General features: G+C 37.2%; 1 protein-coding gene across 3 annotated transcripts in view; it reads right to left on the minus strand.

Annotated features, from left to right (window-relative positions):
* The window catches only part of TP63 (tumor protein p63), a 246,557-nt gene extending 226,509 nt beyond the window's left edge, over positions 1–20,048 (minus strand). For all 3 annotated transcript variants that reach the window (XM_065942383.1, XM_065942382.1, XM_065942384.1), the window contains exon 1: positions 19,887–20,048. In XM_065942383.1, coding sequence (XP_065798455.1) covers positions 19,887–19,948 — 62 coding nt within the window. In that variant the 5' untranslated portion in view covers positions 19,949–20,048. The remainder of the gene's footprint in view (positions 1–19,886) is intronic.
* Between the last annotated feature and the right edge of the window lie 336 nt (positions 20,049–20,384).

Below are 20,384 nucleotides of genomic sequence, written 5' to 3' on the forward strand. Positions count from 1 at the left end.
GGGCTACAGTCTATGAGGTCTCAAAGAGTTGGACATGATTTTGCAACTGAGCAGGAAAGCAATTAATAATAAGAACACCACCACGGCCACCATAACCAGCAGGTACCATGATTTGAAAAGAAATCTATACTTGTTATGATTCAAGTGGTCCACATTTAGCAGATAATTATTGAAAAGAGTTTTAGGAGAATTATATAAGGTAGTAATAATAGTGACATAATGGGACAACTCAGAAACTGAGAAATAACATGAAATGCCTTTTGTGAATAAAACAAAACTAAACTTGATCTTGTTGGCAAAGTCACAAAAAAGACAGAAATGATCTCAGGACAAAAACAGAGTGAAATCTAATCATTTATATTAACATATCTCAAGGAAAAATATGTAACTGAGGTAGGATAAAGAATCTGTTGTTCATTGTCAGGGCTGAGGAGCAAGAAGAAAGGGTATATTTTATTGGATCTTCAGCTCCATCCTGGCACGGGTATATTCTGGCCCAAGAACACAAGTATCTATATGGTTCTTTTAGTGTGTTTATGGAGTTAACTGTATGGAGATGGATATATCAAGCTATCAAATTATCCATTAACTTCCATTGTTCTGCTATGGCATATTCACCGAGCAACCTCCTGAATCTATTTGCTATTCTTTACAACATGTCGACAAGAAAAAAATATGCTCATCAGCCAACAGTATTCAAGATGGCCATATTTCCCACTGCAAGAGATGACACATTGGCTTTCTCATTTTCATCATCAGTCCTAGTGTTAACCAAGAAATGATCTTGTGCTAAAACATCAACTCTCTAAGCTTTCAAGTTTGAGAGCTAGGTTTGAATTAACATATATTCACTTAGGTAATGCCATGCTGTGGAAACCAGATGCCCTTCCATGGATGACAGCCAAGCCCCAAATAAGGTCCTTTTCTATAAACTTCAGCACTTCTATGAGTCATCTTTGGAAAGGCATCATTGATACTACCGCTTTTTATCACCTTAGTATAAAGCATCATCAATTCTCATTCACAACAATAGCCGCAGACCTGGTCTCTACAGTCTGTTTCCCACACAGCACACAGCAAAAGTAACCCTTTAATATATAAGACAATAACATTCTTATGAGAGAAAGTCAACCCTTCTTTACATCTATACTCTGAGGCCCTGCTCCCTAACAACTGATCTCATCTTTTATCTCCCCGTTTTGCCCACTCTGTTCCAGCCACTCCAGTACCCTTGGAAATCTGGGGGAATCCTCTCTCCTTTCAGATTTCTTCCTTATTTTCTTCAGATCTCTACTCAAAGATCACTTCGTCTGAGAGGACTTATTAGATGGCATCCTATTTAATGTGACATTCCCTCCAAGCCTGTCATTATTGCTACATATCCCTTATCCTGCCTCAGTTTTATGCAGAGACACAGCACTACCCAAAATACCATGTGCCTATTTGTGAACTAAAGATATCAGTTCCATGACAGTAAGGATGAGTTTTTGCTCATTAGTGCCTGGAATTGGACTTGATGCATAGATGGTACCCAGCGCATTTTTTTAAGTCAAAAGTTGCAAGAGAAATGTGTAATAATAAAGGCTACTTGTTTAGTTTCCAGGAATCTGATCCTGTCTTTGCCGTCAATTAAGCATCTGTGTGATAGTCAGCAAGTCACTGGTTCCCTATGTTCAGATTCTTTTATCTATAAAGTGCAACTAATAATAGCTTTGTGGTGCAAATACTACATTTGAAAGGATTTTACATAATTAAACCCCAAACAATTAAAAAAGATTTGGACAAACAAGATATCCAGGCTTATCACACTGACCAGCTCTGTAACTTTGAGTCACAATCTTTTTAAGCCTCATAGCTCTGATGAAAGAAAAGGAAACTTCTTTTTTCCATCAGATTTTTTCACTCATTTTAAGGAAATTGTATCTTAGCATCAGGAAAAGTATCCCTGAGTAAGGATTATTTTATTAAATTATTTTACTAACTGCTTCTCCATAATTCATTCAATCAACAAGTTATTCACTAAGAATCCACGTGTGCCAGACTCTTTTCTAGGTGTTTGGGGTAAATCAGGTCACAAAGTCATCAAATATCCTGCCCTCATGGAACTTACCTTTCACTATGGAGAGACAGGTATGAAACAAGAAACATCAGTAAATGAAGTAGCATTTTGGAAGGTGATGTGTTTTATAAGAACAAAATAGTATAGTGAGGAACTGGGGCTTGAAAATGTGGAAGCGAAGAGGTTGAGGTTGCAATTAATTAAGAGACCATGACATCTGAGCATAGACTATCACTGAAAGACTTCTTTTCCTCCTTGTCCTTTCTCTCTTTTTTTGATCAAAAATTTGATATTATATTTTGCTTGAAATTATAGAAACTATATAGTTCCACTGGAATAGTAATTATAATAATAAACATTTCAAGAAATATTGTTGTAAAAACCTTTGAAACTGGTTATTTACTTTTTTCATGCAGAAATCTGTAAGGTTCTTATGAAATGGAGTTAATCTCATAGGGTTTCTTAGTACTGCTTTCTTTAAAAGAAACACTATTTCCATTGCAAATGAAATAAATAGTAATATCTTTAATACTCATACCTATTCTTTAGTTCAGTGGTTCTGAAACTTGTGGTTTTCAGTTTTCTATTCTTAGAAACTACTAAAGCAAGGGGGTGGGTGGAGAAAAGGCAGAAAGACAGAGGTGTTTTTTAAAATAAGAAAAGGTCCCATTATTTGGCTTTTGCCTTGCTATGGGGGAGTTGCATGCACAATGACCAGGCAACTCTACCTTGGAGGATCAGGAAAATGGCAAAAGGGATGTTAGGTTTCCTAAGAACAACTGCATAGAGACTGAAATGACTTTCTAGGCGAACACAATCAATTGATCCTCTCTGTCCGCTTTCTGGATTGTAGCTCGTAACTAGAAAAACCACCAAGAAAGACCTGTTGAGCTGAGCCCTCTAAGAGTGAGGTCATTGAAATTAGCTTGTGGGTCATATTTAATAACTTTGCCAACCATGTATCAGAGCTGAGGCATACAAGGAAGTAAATAATTTTTTCAACACAGTTATTCACAGTGTCACCAGGGGTTTCCCTGGTGGCTCAGATGGTAAAGAATCTGCCTGCAATACAGGAGACCCGGTTCCGATTCTTAGGTCAGGAAGATTCCCTGGAGAATGGAATGGCTACCCACTCCTGGAATGGCTCTCCAGGATTCTTACCTGGAGAATTCCACGAACAGAGGAGCCTGGTGGGCTACAGTTCATGGGTTCGCAAAGTCAGACACAGCTGAGCAACTAACATTCTCACATTTACAATGTGAGAACTTTTTAATGCTCCAGTAAAGACTTGATTTTGGGGATGTGCCTAATTAAGAAAAATTCCAGAATGACAGTACACTCACTTTTAGCCAGAAGTCATAAACTGAAGAACCATATCATTTTGGTTGCTCTCTGGTTACAGTGACCCTCCTCCTTGAGTACTATAAACTATCCACCTGCAAGCTGGCATAGAACACATTGGCATCTATTTGTCAGGACTTCTGGAGTTCTTGGAAGTGACAAAATATGACACAAACACTATTATTTATAGTCTGTCCCTGTTCAATGAAAAGGATCCTTGGGCTGAAGCTGCCAAGAGTAGTATTAGTTACCCAATCTGACAATTTCATTTCAGGGTTCTAGTCGGTTGAGACCGGACAGAGTTCTTTAGGCAGTAAAAATCATGACCCTCCCTTAGGGCTGGAGAAGCTTCTTTCAGACCCAAGCTGCCGTTGATTTCCAGTAGTGTTTGTACTACACATGTTCTCAAATGGTTTGGCATGACAAACAAATCCATTTTATCCACAAGGGTTGGACAGATTATGGATGTGGCCAGCTAGCACCTCCAGTCTCAAACCCAATTCATTTGCCTTTCTCACTTTCTTCAAATTTCCGCCCCCCCCCCCCAAGATTTATTTCTGTTGCTATACGGATATGAATTCCAATATATCAGGTTCCTGCCTGCCTTCTGTCTCCTATTTGGCCCTTTATTTGATCTGAAACAATGTATCAAGTGATGGAAAGATGGATAAGGAGAGAGGGGGAGAGAACAAAAACATAAAAATGTAGAACAAAAACATTCCAACTGAAATAAACAATTGTTGAATACCTATTAAGTCCACTACTCAGTGTTAGACATGGTATTGAATACTCAGAAATAAGTAAGAGCTTAGCTATTTAAGTAAGTAAATATAAATACCTTTAGAGAAGCATGCAGTTCTACGGCATATCAGCAAAGAAAAATAAAACATTATTTGTGATGATAAAATAAGCTTTATTCACTCATCCATTCACTCATTCATTTATTATGCATTTGTAAAGTACCTACCATATACACTCAAGGAATAGCAAAGTAAACAAGACTATCTCTCCCCTTGAAAGTTTTATAAGTAGGTTCTCAAAGTTCAGAGTGCCTCAGAATCTCCTGAGAAATATGTTAAAATATAGGTTGCTGGGCCACAATTCCAGGTTTTTTTGGATTTATTAGGGCTCACACAAGGCCTAAGAATCAGCATTTCTGTCTTATTCCCAGGTGCTACCACTGGTCTGTTTTCAGGATTATGGATGGAGAACTACTTGGTTAGACCAATGCTTGTCAAATTTAGTGTTCATGACTTCACTCTACGTTCGTTCTCGTTAAGATGCAAATTTTCATTTAATAGGACTGATGTAGGACCCCAATTTCTGTAATATTCCAGGTACCTCACTTTGAGTAGTGAGGGTCTAATAAGTGAACAGACACTTTTAAGGAAATGTGTACAAAAGACACCATGAACTAAACAGTAATTAAGACAAACTTTGAAGAAGAGAGAGGTTTTTTGCAGGGGAGCCTGTAAGAGTGAACATACAGTACAGGTTCAGTGAAGGCTGGGAGTGTGAGAACGATGAAGAGACAATGGATTCTGAGCAGAAATAGAAGTGTGAGGTGGTATGATTTGTGAGGTGGTATAACTTCAGGTAATGAGGAAGTCCAAGACCCGGTTACATGGGTCAGTAACTAGAGCGGAACAGAAATGAGAGCTTCTCAAGCTGAGGAAGCCAAGGAAATGTGAGCCTATGTTATAGGAAGGACATCAAAAGGATATTGAAGTTTCCAGAGTTGGCATAAGTAAAGAAGGAAATGGAGCCAAGTTACAGAGAAGCTCCTAAAGTCAGTGTATTGTCATGGGGTTCAGTAAATCACTTTGATGAAGTGGTTTCAAAAGACATGAAATTGCTGACTGATAGTGAGTAAACACTGATCTGAAAACAGTGGTGCTGAACATGAAATATATTAGGTCCATCTCTTGGCCTTCTCAATAAAAAGGCTTAGCTTCTACTGGGGAACAACGGGCAATGTGGGTATTTTCAGGGAAAGAGTGGCTTTCAGTTAAGACAAGCTAGCTGGGGAGTAAAAGGAAAGAAATGTCAAGGTCAAAATATCACACTGGAAAAAGTATCACATTAGTAGAGTGGTAACAGAAAAATAGCAGAATTAATTTTGGGTAGAGTTGAGAGTACATGGAAGAGGATTATGTTTAAATCAGTAAATTTCACAACAGGAATTAGGGAATGAGGGGTTTGTGAGTTAGTAGCAGCAATGGGGAAGCAAAAGTGGAGAGTCAAAATAAACAACAAAACAAAAGGAATTAAAAGAGAGTTTTTGAAGTTAAGCAATCTTGAGTTTCCAAACTGGGCAATTTCAGGCTTTCAAAGTTGAATCCCTGTTTGTGAGGTCCTAGTTAGGATGGCTGAAACTCATTTATATCCAGAGGCAGAATAGATTGTTTCCAACATTTTCTCAGGGTTGATTTAATGGTAAAAAATAATCCTTGGAACACTTCCTCCATCTATTTATTTACTGGCTGTGCTAGGAGGCTTGTGGGATCTTAGTTCACCCACTAGGGATTAAACCCTGGGGCCATAGCAGTCAAAGTGCAGAGTCCTAACCACTGGACTACCAGGGAATTCCCACACTTTCTGTCTTTATATTCAAAGTATTTTTCTGGAATTTAAATAGTTTTTAGCGTTTCTAAGCATTACAAAATAAATAAATAAATTAGGACAAAAATCATCCGTACACAGATGCCAAGCTGAGTCACTTTAGTCGTGTGACTGACTCTTTGTGACTCCATGGGCTGTAACCAGCCAGGCTCCCCTGTCCACGGAATTTTCCAGGCAAGAATACTAAAGAGGGTTGTCATTCCCTTCTCCAGGGGATCTTCCTAATCCAGGGATCAAACCCAGGCCTTCTGCATTGCAGGCAGATTCTTTACCACCTGAGTAAAGAATCTTTACCATACCAGTAAGAATCTACTGAGAATTAAGGTATGACTATAGAAAAATAATACTACAGAAATCAAGAGTCTACCTATCTCCACCAGGGTCTAGCCATTGTAACCTGGGCAGATTACAGAGCCTCTCTGGGCCTCAATGTCTCCATCTGTAGAGTCAGGATAATAGAAGCTATCACCTCTACTTACTATGTGCCAGTTGCTGTCTTTAAGTCCTTTGTGAAATTCACTCATTTAATTCTCAAAGCCACTCAGCCAGATAGGTAGACTATCATCATGCATGAGAGAACAAACACAGAGATTGCTAGGAGATCTAACTATTGGCAGAGAATTTGATTGGCAGGATTGGCATCCTGGTCACAAAATCCAGCCTCTTAAACATTATGCGGCTGTCTCTTGGGTAGCAATAGATAATACTAGTAAGTACCTCTTAAGGTGATTTGAGAATTACATGTGTAAAATTAAATATGTAAAGTGCATAGAACAGCGTCTGGTACATAATAAGAATTCAATAAATACTAGATATTTAATGGTTTTTGTCATCCTCATTTTCTAAAAATATAGGATTAAAAGTTGAAATCTTAGAAAATTTGTAAATTATCCTAGTTAATGAAAAAGTGCTAATTAAAGTACATGTCATCTATTAAATTAGCAAATTTTAAAAATAATATCTAAACAGGAACTCTGGAAAAATGTATAGACATACACTTTTAAAGAGCAATGTTTTCCAAAAACTTGAAAAAGTATATACACTTTTATTTGCCACCCTCTTACTTCTTAGGTGGCAGCATATTCTGGGTGAAATAGCAAAGTGTTTAGATAGTCCTAGTTTCAAATTCTGACTCAGATAAAAACGAAAATTCAAAAAGTTCCTTTCACATACTAGTTAAGTCATCTTGGTTAAGCTAATTATTTTCTGAGTATCAATTTCTCATCTACAAACCAGGCATATTACTCAGCTTAAAAAAAGATAGATTGCATGAGATAACGTGGGTAAGGTAAAGCTGAAGTGAAGTGTTAGTCCCTCAATTGTGTCTGACTCTTTGCAACCCCATCGACTGTAGCCCACTAGGCTCCTCTGTCCATGGAATTCTCTAGGCAATAATAGCCTAGAGTGTGGGTAGCGGAATGGGAAGCCATTCCCTTCTCCAGGGGATCTTCCTGACCCAAGAATGGAACCTGGGTCTCCAAGAAGGCAGATTCTTTACCATCTGAGCCACCAGGGAAGCCCAACATTGGTAGATTATGCCGAAATTTGTACAGATTGAACATGTGTTAGTTTGCTTTCTTTAAATATCTGTTTCATGAAATGGTCCCAAGAAAATAAGTTAAAAAGGTGGCTATATACTATTTTTAATTTATATAGCCAACCTAAATGTACAATAAGGGAACTAAATGTACTACAATAATTTGCCTTAATATGATGTAATACTTATACATTACTTATATATTTGATAAACACAAAATTTAAAAAGATGGTAACGATAAACCTATATGCAAAACAGAAAAAAAGAGACACAGATGTACAGAACAGACTTTTAGAGTCTGTGGGAGAAGGCGAGGGTGGGATGTTCAGAGAGAACAGCATTGAAACAAGTATACTATCAAAGGTGAAACAGATCACCAGCCCAGGTTGGATGCATGAGACAAGTGCTCAGGGCTGGTGCACTGGGAAGACCCAGAGGGATGGGATGGGGAGGGAGGCGGGAGGGGGGATCAGGATGGGGAACACATGTAAATCCATGGCTGATTCATGTCAATGTATGGCAAAAACCACTACAATATTGTAAAGTAATTAGCCTCCAACTAATAAAAATAAATGGAAAAAAATAACTTAAAAAACCCCACAAAATGTATGGAATGTTCAGTTTGGTTCAGTCACTCAGTCATGCATGATTCTTTGCCACCCCATGGACTGCAGCATGCCAGCTTCCCTATCCATCACCAACTCCCAGAGTTGCTCAAACTCATGTCCATCAAGTCGGTGATGCCATCCAACCATCTCATCCTCTGTCATCCACTTCTCCTGCCTTCAATCTTCAGTCATCAGGGTCTTTTCCAATGAGTCAACTCTTCTCATTAGGTGGCCAAAGTATTAGAGTTTCAGCTTCAGCATCAGTTCTTCCAATGAATATTCAGGATTGATATCCTTTAGGATTGACTGGTTTGATCTCCTTGCAGTCCAAGGGACACTCAAGAATCTTCTCCAACACCATGGTTCAAAAGCATCAGTTTTCCAGAACTCAACTTTCTTTATGGTCCAACTCTCATGACGACTGGAAAAACCATAATTTTGACTAGATGGACCTTTGTCAGCAAAGTAATGTCTGCTTTTTAATATGCTGTCTAGGTTGGTCATAGGTTTTCTTCCAAGGAGCAAGCGTCTTTTAATTTCATGGCACGAGTCACCATCTGCAGTGATTCTGGAGCCCAAGGAAATAAAGTCTCTCACTGTTTTGTTTGTTTCCCCATCTATTTGCCATGAAGTGTTGGGACCAGATGCCATGATCTTTGTTTTTTGAATGTTGAGTTTTAAGCCAACTTTTTCACTCTCCTCTTTCACCTCCATCAAGAGGCTCTTTCCTTCTTTGCTTTCTGCCATAAGGGTGGTGTCATCTGTATATCTGAGGTTATTGATATTTCTCCCTGCAATCTTGATTCCAGCTTGTCCTTCATCCAGTCCAGCATTTCGCTTGATGTACTCTGCATATAAGTTCAATAAGCAGGGTGACAATATACAGCCTTGAAGTATTTCTTTCCCAATTTTGAACCAGTCAGTTGTTCCATGTCCAGTTCTAACTGTTGCTTCTTGACAGGCATACAGATTTCTCAGGAGGCAGGTGAGGTGGTCCGGTTTTCCCATCTCTTGAAGAATTTTCCACAGTTTGTTGTGATCCTCATAGTCAAAAGCTATAGAATATTCAATAAAACAGAATTAAATGGTTTTCTGGAACTCTTGCTTTTTCTAAAATCCAGCAGATGTTGGCAATTTGATCTCTGGTTCCTCTGCCTTCTCTAAAGCCAGCTTGAACATCTGAAAGTTCTCAGTTCATGTACTATTGAAGCCTGGCTTGGAGAATTTTGAGCATTACTTTGCTAGTGTGTGAGATAAGTGCAATTGTGCAATAGTTTGAACATTCTTTGGCATTGAAATGAAAACTGACATTTTCCAGTCCTGTGGTCACTGCTGTGTTTTCCAAATTTGTTGGCATATTGAGTGCAGCACTTTCACAGCATCATCTTTTAGGATCTGGAACAACTCAGCTGGAATTTCATCACCTCCACTAGCTTTGTTCGTAGTGATGCTTCCTAAGGCCCACTTGACTTCGCATTCCAGGATGTCTGGCTCTACGTGAGTGATCACACGATCATGGTTATCTGGGTCATGAAGATCTTTTTTGTATAGTCTTCTGTGTATTCTTGCCACCTCTTCTTAATATCTTTTGCTTCTGTTCAGTCCATACTGTTTCTGTCCTTTATTGTGCCCATCTTTGCATGAAATGTTCCCTTGGTATCTCTAATTTTCTTGAAGAGAGCTCTAGCTTTTCCCATTCTATTATTTTCCTCTATTTCTTTGCATCTATCACTTAGGAAGCCTTTCTTATCTCTCCTTGCTCTTCTTTGGATATCTGCATTCAGATGGATACATCTTTCCTTTTCTCTTTTGCCTTTCACTTCTCTTCTATTCTTGGCTATTTGTAAATGTCCATATGTGTATATGGAAAATTCTTATGTAATTTATATAATAAAATATTGAAATTTTTATGATTATATGTTAAGTATAAGAATTATGGAGCTAGAAGGAGATATGGAAAACAACTGTTTTATTAGATTTGTCTTGCTGGCTTCTAATATTTTCGAGAGCATGTCGTTTGTCTGATAATTTTTGATATCCTTAATATCAAATCATAAGTACTTTTATCTGAATGTTTCATCTGAGAATACCTAAAGGGCTCTGATATTTATCCTCAAAGATCTTCCTTTATCCTGGTCTTAATCCAGATGAAGCTAAAAGATCTATGGTAAAAAATGGTATTTAAAAGCTTTGAATTTTTAAAGTCCTTATTATATATTAATTTAGTAAATATTTACTGAACATTAATGCATTTTTTTTCATTTCAAATAAGCTTAGATATTTTAAGCCTTTATAATTTCCCTTTTTCTAATTCCTCCTTGTCACTCCAACCAATAGTATTTATCAATGTATTTAAATATTTGCTAATTTACAAAACTCCTTCAAAATTTGCTTGGCAAACCAGATTAAAAAAAAAACACTTTTTATAAAATCCAAAAGTTACATATTTTGTCAGTTTTATTGGGTGTTTTTCTTTTGATAGTGGCTGTCATAATTTCTCTCACAAACTGCCCTAATTTACTTTTGCAAAGCAAAGTTTAAATGAGTTTTTTAAAAAGTGTTTTGTGATATTTAGGCTTTCTCAGGTATATTCTGTCTTTTCAAGAAGTGAATGTACACAGAACATCTGTTAAAAAAGGAAAAGTGGGGAGGGGAAATGATTCAAGGTTTTGATGTAAAAATTATGTATACATTTTATGTGAAAAGATAAGGTGGGTCCTCAAATAACAGAAGAGCAAGTACTTCTTTCAGAGACAAGGCTTTCACTCAGTGAAGACATGATTTGACACATGGTTCTATCAAATGTGTTAGCGCAAATATAACACCGAGGATGGTCTACCTTCACACCAGTGCTAACATGAAGAGAAGTCACCCATTGAGAGCGCCTCACTATGCTGGAAACATTCATTAAAGCCATAGCAACCTCGACAGTCTACTACAAAATAGCTTATGCAGGTGCAAAGACTTATATTAGATAGTATCAACTGGGATGCTGCAAAAATTCATTAGATTGCTCATAAGTTAGTTTGAAAATCCTATTAAGAAAATTTTCCATTCATTGCCTGAGATAAGAGGGTTTAAAAGAAAAATAAAATGGAAACATACATCTTATTAGCACTTTTTATTTAGGGCAGGTTGCGATGAAAAATTTGGAAGAAAGTGAGCTTTCTCATGGAAAGCTTCAATGAATAAAATTACATAGTTAAGAAGTGACACTACTAAGTTCAGTCATAAAAATGGAAGCTCCCTGAGTCAGAAAGGAAAAATAAAAACTAATGCTGAATTTCAAATAAAAATAATTAAGACTTGATTTTTTTAAGGAAGCTCTAAAAATTGACCACCTTGATGAAATGTCAAATGTGTTTGGAGGATAAATTAAATTCACTCAATAACCTCAAGACATAACATATTTAACTTTAGAAACAAAAGTCTCGATTCCAGCATTACCCCTACCATGAATTTGTATATATTCTATCCAAATCTATACCACCTCAATCTATACCATTATACTTAAAAGAAAACAAACAGCCAAACAATCAAACAACAACAACAACAAAACCCTTACATTAAAAATCTACTCTAGGTAACCATGCAGCTGATTAAATTGTCACAACAATTTTCAGTTTTGTACTTCTCAACTAAAAATGCTTTATCAGTCTAATTATTATGATGCTTGCATTGCCCTCAATTATAAAAGAACTGCTTGAGTCAATGGAAAATGAGAATGGGTGTCTGCTATTCAACTTGATATATTAAGTTTGCTCATTTGAAACAAAAGAAAAAGGTATAAGAGATTGGAAAGTGAAAAGGAGATCTTTGAGTCCTTATAATTTGACTTCTAAGCTTAATGATTTCATTCTGAACTTCAAAGAGGCTAATTTATAATAAAAAGAGAGACAGGTATAAGTGGAGAATGGAAGGTAAACAATAAGAATTGAGTGACAATCTTCTCCCTCTAAATTATTCCCCAAATATTATGGCTTTAAGGTAAAACAAAAATGTTAATAACTGTCATTTCCCAAACCTTGAAAACCAAAAAGTACACATCACCCCATGTCCATGTCTCATCCTATTTTAAATGGAACAAAGTGACTTTCAGAGTTTGGGAAGTGCATAATTACATAGACTGGAGTCTTTGGACTTTGATCATAATTACAGTGCTTTATCCATCCATCACTTGTTGCTTGAGGACTATTTCTTGGTGAATTCTTTAAAGGAGATAAAAACCCTGTCAGGACAAATTTGAGCTGCAAACAGCTAATCAAAAACTTGGCTCTCTTGACTTGAAACAGATTGAAAATTGCCACTTTAATCTCACAATCCACTTGGCTTTTAAGTAAAGTGAGAACATGAAGTCTCTCTTTGGAAAGGCATGCATCTCCCATTGTTCATACCACTGGGTACGTTTTTATGAGCTTCAACTGGGATATTCAGTCCAAGTCCTCCTCCCTGCATAGAGTGGTTCTCAAAATTGGGTGTATATACAAGCACATCTTCTGGGGTGCTTGATAAAAATGCTGCATTTTGCATTCCTTCCCCTCATGATCAGTTTCTCAGAGGGTGCCATCAGGGTAATTGGAAACCTAAAATTAACTGAGAACCTTATAACACAGAAGGCCTACAACTATTTTTCCCCCCAAGAGTGGTCTGAATGGTCTGAGAAGTACATGAATCAAAATTATTTTTGTTTACAATGAAATTCGAAGGCTCCAGCTAGATGTATCAAGTTATAGTCTCAGGTTATCGCGTCTCAGCTCTCTGAACTCCTAACAGTATCAGAAGTGAATGTGTGTATTACCGGGTTTTCCTGAGTCTGAATTTGGGTGTCATTTTCAGATACTTCCTGAAAGTCAAATGAATTTCTCTAAAAACCTTTTTGAGGAACCTTAACAGAGGCTTCCCTAGTAGCTCAGTTGGTAAAAGAATCTGCCTGCAATGCAGGAGACCCAGGTTTGATCCTTGGGTCAAGAAGAGCCCCTGGAGAAGAAAATGGCAACCCAGTCCAGTACTCTTGCCTGAAGAATTCCACGGACAGAGGAGGCTGGGCTACAGTCCATAGGACAGCAAACAGTCAGACATGACTGTGGGACTAACTTTCACTTTTCACTTTTTTTCAACAAACGCTACTAACCAAAGTCACCCTTCCAACTTGCAGCCTTCATGGTGGGTGCTTTGCACTTGCAATCCCCAGGCTGCACATCCAGGGTCTTCTACCCTCTCTTGCACCTCATTGTAGTATTTCTATGCATGTGGTTCTTCTTTGGAAGCCCTGAGGTCTAGGGCTTACTCATACCGTTTACGTTTCCCACTCAGGACCAAGAAAAATAGATAAGCTCATGGAATATTTTAGTTAAACAAATTAAAACAAAACAAATGAAAAAAAAAAAGGCTTAGGTTCCATATCTATGATTTGAGGATAAAAATTCATTACCTGGTGAATTAGTTTCCTATTGCAGCTGTAACAAGCTATCACAAACTTGCGGCTTAAACCAACCCAGATGTATTATCTCACAGTTCTGCTGGTTGGAAGCCTGAGGCAGATCTCACTGGGTTGAAATCAAGGTGTTGGCAGGCCTGTGTTTCTCCTGGTGGCTTATGTATAGGAAAATCTGTTTCCTTGCCTTTTCCAGTTTCTAGAGACAGCCACCCTTCCTTGGCTCCTGATCCCTTTCCATCTTCAAAATCCATTGAATCTTCTCTCACCTCACATCACTTTGACTTTCTACCTCCCACTTTCACTTTTAAGGAGTCTTGGGATTACATCCCACTTGGATAGTCCAAGATAATCTACCTATTTTAAGATCAGCTGATTAGCAGCCTTAATTCCATATGCAACCTATTATCTCTTTGCTGTGTAATAGAACATATAATCATGTGTAATATAACATAGTTCCATAAAAAACTGAAAATAGAGCTACCATATGACCTGCAATCCACTCCTAGGCATATATCTGGAGAAAAACATGATCTGAAAAGATACTTGCATTCCAATGTTCATTGCAGCACTGTTTAAAATAGCCAAGACATGGAATCAACCTAAATGTCCATCAACAGAGGAATGAATAAAGAAGAATCTAAATCTTCTAGAAAGAAATGATCCAAATAAACTTATAAGACAGAAATAGACACAAAGAATTCAAGAACAAGCTTATAGTTACCAGGGAGAAGGATGGGGGGACAGGATAGTTAGGGAGTTTGGGATGAACGTGTATGCACTGCTATATTTAAAATGGGTAGCCAACAAGGACCTACTGTGCAGTACATGGAACTCTGCTCACTGTTACAAGGCAGCCTGCATGAGAGGGGAGTTTGGGGGAGAATGGATACATGCATATGTATGGCTGAGTCCCTTTGCTATTCACCTGAAACTATCACAAGTTGTTAACCAGCTGTACCCAATACAAAATGAAAAAAGAAGACATGACTGTTGCTGGATACCCTTATTTTGCCCATCTCATCTGTCCTGGGGAGTCAGCTACATAACATGTTGAATAACACTTTGTTACTCATAAAGTTCTATATGGATCTAATAAAATAGTATGTTCTGTGGTAGAGAGCATTGAATGGGGGAGAGACTTGGATTCTAGGCTTGGTTCTGCTACTATTTTTGTATGTGATTTTGGGCAAGTCCCTTAACCTCTCTGGGTTTTAAATTTCTCAATTCTAAAGCAGAAGAATGGAGACAAATCAGCATCATGGGGCAGGACTCATAATCATCTTTGTGTTTAAATATGGAGCGAAATGAAAGCTAGGTATGCCTCCATGAGGACACAGTCCTTGCTGGGAAGGAAACTCTGGTTCACCAGTGTGCTGTTCACACATTAGTTGTTGTTTAGTCACTAAATCATGTCCGAATCTTTTGTGACCCCATGGGCTGTAACCTGCAAGTCTCCTCCATCCATGGAATTCCCCAGGCAAGAATACTGGAATGGGTTGCCACTTCCTTCCCCATGGGATCTTCCTGACCCAGGAATCAAACCTGCATGCCCTGCACTACAGGCGTATTTTTTTTTTTTTTTTTTTTTTTTTTTACTGTTGAGCCACCAGGGAAGCCCCCATATACACAACAGTAGAAGCTAGCAGTACACTAAGTGGATGCATTGAAGAGTTTAGTGGGTTATTACTTAACTCTCAGTGATTTAGCTGTGAACAGTAGACTAGAAGTTGTTATCCCTAGTTAACTTACTAAGAAACTTTGATTTTGATGGCTTAAGTGGTTTCCATGAAAGTCACATGGTCAGTTAGTGGTGGCGTTACGACTATCACCCAGGTCTTTTGATAAGTGCTATGGGCCCTCAGCTGACACACGTCCCTGCCTCTCTGCCATTTAAATGCACTCACAGCTCGGGAGCTGTGTACAGAATTACAGGACATTTTACTCTTGGCTAACAACAGTGGGTCATAAAGGTCTTTTGACATTTATTCTTGTGAAAATTGTGAGGGTTGGAGGCAGATTTTTCTTGACTACAGTTGGTGACTGCATTAGTCCCTGTTGATAAACCCTATATTACTTTATGAATCAATTCTCCCTGCCCTCTGCCTTTCTTCATTTCAAGCACTGATGTAAAAAACCACACAGATTGCATCATGTTAGCTCGTTCCTTTCAGTCAGACAGAGAAACTTAGTGATTATGGAGCTGGCTAAAATTAATGGATTAGCCGTATTAAAAATGGTTTGCTCACTGAAGTGGATGGATACATACTTAATTGTCATCAAAATTATATTAAATGATATATTAATTTTCAAAGTCTCCATTGTACATAAAGAACACTATGGGCATATCTTTCATTTTTCTACTGGGTGTGATCCTGAAAGGAAAAAGCATTTGAAAAAAGAATAAATTAAGAGAGTTTAATAAAGGGACTATTGATGAAGGGAGAAGAGATACGGTATGACTTTTTGGAGTTAGCAGTGGCTAAAAATTGTTACACCCCTAAGTTTGAAGGAAGAGGATAGTAGAGAGAAGTTACTCAAACTCAAGATACCCAGACCTGTGGTAAGAGCCCCTGTAGACCTGCAACCTTTAGTGGAAAACCCAAGGGAGAAACAGGGAAACATAAACCCCCAATTCATCCTCCTCCTGTCCTTTGATCTTCTGCTAGACGTACCCACTGGTTGAACCCAAGAGAAAACAGAAGAAAAAGGAACTGCTTCATAAGGAAGTCTTCATAAGTCAGCTTCCTGGGATCCAGAACAAAAGGAGGTAGGGTAGATGTGGAGAAGCAAATTAAAGACACTCTACACAGAACTGCATCTGTCTTTATGAGGTCATATTTGACAAATAAAATGATCCTCCACTGTAAGTTCATTGTCACCCACAGCCCTCTTTGTCCTTTTGGGATATATTTAGAAAACACAGTTTAAAAAGTTGACCTTTAAGCCAGTAAAGCATAAAATTCACAATCAATATGTAATTTACGCAGGAAATGCTTCTTACTCATCCATACAGAACTTTAAAGTTTAAACTTCTTTGAGTAGAGGGTGACTGAAAAAAAAACCAAAAACCCAAAGAAACAAACTCAAAATCATTTTACCAGTGGTTCAAATTGTAATATGCTTTACTTTCTCTTATTTTATTTTATTTTATTTTACTTTCTCTTATTTCTCTCAGTTATCATAATGTTTCAAAATTTAATCTTGATTCTTTTTATCATTTTGACTGGTTAATCTTCAAAATGACATTTGGAGGAATTCAATCTGTCTTTTAGAATTACTTGGTTAGAGATCTATGTTAAAAACGAGGTGGCAATTCCAAAACTAATTATGCAAAAAGGCCCAAATTATAACCCAAACGATAAATTAACAAAATTTAACTCCTAAAATGCTAAAATTTAGATTCATTTTGAATATTTACAAATAAAAAGTAAACAGAACTCATTGATTATGGTTTTAATTTATAAGGAAATGGTATCTTACCCTTTGGCTCTTGTTAATTGATTTCCACAATTTCATCTATTTTTTTTTTAATTAAGGTAGCAATAAAGTGACAAAACTTGTGATTTGTCCACCTGCTCCTCTTGTATATAGATACCTTACATAGTTTCAGTATCTTTCAGTATCTTTGATTTTCAGAAAAATTTTTGTAAAACTACAGTAAATTAGCATCCACATCAGAGCACAACCAAATGCATAATATGTTAATATGTTCAGGTGCAAAGAGAAAAAAAAAGCAGAAGGTGAAATCTAAATTTGAAATGTATATTAAAACTGACTTTTGGGGAAATGGCATTAACATTCAGTAATAAATGATAATAGCAGCTCTCATTTATTATATTCTTTGATAAAAGGAAATTCATGCATTAAGGTAGCTTACAGCTAAAAATAACAAGAAATCCTGTTCTTTTATGAAAATTCTCTTTTATAACTTCTTTCTAAAGACAAGGTCAGGAAAAAGACAAATTTAACTATGTAGATGACTATGATTATGGAATGATTAAATTTGGTCTTACTTAAAATAGATTTGTAAACTGAGAACTACAAGGATTGTCTGCTTAGAAAAACCAGCTCAAACCCATTCACTCCTGAGGAATCAAACAGAATATTGTTTGATTCTTTCTTATAGTGATATTCCAGTTATTCATTCATTTATTCCCTAAAGAGCCTAGACAGAAAAATATAATTCAGAACTTGAAATATCTGACAGTGCTTAAAAATATGAGGAAAATATTCATTATTAAACATGTAAGTATTGTAGAGTTAAACATTACAGCCATATCTTGTTCATTTTTGCAATTCTAGTGCCTTGCTCAGAGTAAGTAGATGGTTGGCAAGGAACGTTTTTCTTTAGTTTATTTTCCAACTAAGTTTTAATGACAAATGAAAAGTAGATAATCTTACCTAAAACAATTTATTTGGCAAAGAAATGTTCGCTGATCACTCTGCACCACCATCTCACAGCTGCCCAACATGAACCCCTCTTCCCCAAAAGTGACACTTGCCATGAAGTTCGGAGATTCAGCAGAATTTAAGACATTTTTAAAGTACTATTATTATTTTAAATTTTACAGTCTGTCAAAAATTGAGATGATATTTGCTCCACCAATGGGCAGGTTGCTGGGACACTCTGAAAAGCAATTTCCTTGTGTATTCATATTTACAGGCTTCCCTCATCAAGCATTAGAAATTCACCTGGACAGAGGTCTACTTTCTAGAAGAAAGTTTCTTCTAGAGCTGAGGTAGATCCAAGAACCTACTTTAAAAAAGATGTCCTCAGGGGATACATTATATAGCTAATGTTTCACCAGAATTATCCTCTTAGAAATATTCTTTCAAAGGTTTTATTGAAGTAAAAAATGTTGAGGCTGGAAAAATTTTGAGAACTAGAAAATCTTTAATATTCATCTCTTTATCCACTCACCCCACGATGCCAACGAAATCTTATATAAGAACATGAATTCCAGAGCCATTCATTTTTGCTACTACTGTTTGCAATACACAGCAAGGCAGGAATCAAATCACCATACACATTTCTCACTTCAACCTGGAGACCAACAAACTTGCTTTCTCTCTCTTTCTTTTTTCTTCCTTTCTTCTCTTGCTCTCTCCACCATTCCATTCACATTTCTCCCTTTCCTTCCTTCTTCTGCTTTCTCACACAGTCCACCAGAAATATCACAGGGAAAGAAGTTGCATTCGTAGGGCTGGCCAAAAAGTTCATTTGGATTTTTCTGTTAAGATGTTATGGAAAAGCCTGAACGAAATTTTTGGCCAACCCAATACATAGTCTACATTATTGTTTACATGGTAATAACTCATATTAATGAAGAAAGATCACATGGCCTCCTTAATTGCCTGGGCAATTGGACAGTGAGCCCTGGTCAGAGAACCTACTCTGCTGCTGAACTGATTTTCTCCCAGGCACTTGTGGTGAATGACAAGTTAACCCTTTTGGAACCACACCATTTTCAACAGCCAGAGGACCTCCCTCATTAGTCTCAGAAAATAAAGTATGAAATTCCAACATCAAATCTCATGCTGTTAAATTAACAACATCACACTGCTACATACGACTTGAATATTTCCCATAACTTTATGACTGGAAAAACACTGTTCAGATTTCATTTACCAGTTTAAAAATAGCAGAGTCTAATTTGAAACACATACACACACACTGTGCACACTCACTAATATTCCCTCTTAGTGCTAAGCAAACATTACTTCCTATAAGCAGAAATAAAATTCAGGATAATTATAAGTTTTAAATGTTGGATTTGTCAAAAGATGATGTTTGTTATGAAACAAATCAAGAAGAAAATATGCTATAGAGCCAAAATGACAAGCCACAATCTGTTTAGTATAACAATGGCTATTTATCTATTTTTTATTGCATAAATCAGAATTACTCTGTGTTTATTTTGACTTGAAGATCATTCACAGTTTATTACGTCCCTATCCAATGAAATGTCTTCTACTTGGGTGGTTGAGGGCTAAGCCTGGCAAATAACAGATTTTAAACATCTTAAAATGGTGTGACAATTTTATGAGACATCGTGGGAAGACCGTCTTCAAACTTTGTTACTTTGTACTTTCAGATAGGAACTAAAAGAGAAACCTAGAAGAGATGCCCACAGACCACTTTAAGTCCACAGAAAGTGCAAAATAATATCACTGTGCTCATAAACAAAGAGAGGCTGCTCTTTGAATACAGCAGAAACACTCATCATACACAAGGCACTCCGATTAAGTTTTGATAGAAGTTGATCTCACGTTTAAACTCACCGCTGGATGTAAGGGTCGGGACAGTACTGTAGGGTGGCACACCGTGAAGTTTCAAAATTCATTTCCTTCAACTCTCTTTGATATCAATAAATGGAGAAAAGTATATAACATATACACATATACCTGTGTATACATAGATATCAAGCCAGGAGGCTAAAAGCAATAGGGTCAAATGCTATCAGACATAGACGTGTAGACACTTTCCCCCTTCACACATATTTGAAAAGAGGCGGAGCGTTTCTCGATTTGAACCAATGAGATTCATCAAGTGATTAAAACACCAGAAACAGTCGAATCTTACCAGCTGGGCATCCTCTCTACAGTTGCTCTTCCTTCTCTACTATGGCTTTAGAGTCCTTCATGTATAGTGGCCACACTCGTTGGCAATTTGGAGTCATCGCTGAACTGCTGGTCTCTCTGGTGATTGGATGCTGGCATGAATGCATCAGAGTTTAATTTCAGCAGCCTGGACTTTCACAACACAGCAGAGCTAATGAA

Source organism: Muntiacus reevesi, chromosome 8, assembly GCF_963930625.1.
Source record: "Muntiacus reevesi chromosome 8, mMunRee1.1, whole genome shotgun sequence".
Lineage (NCBI taxonomy): Eukaryota > Metazoa > Chordata > Mammalia > Artiodactyla > Cervidae > Muntiacus > Muntiacus reevesi.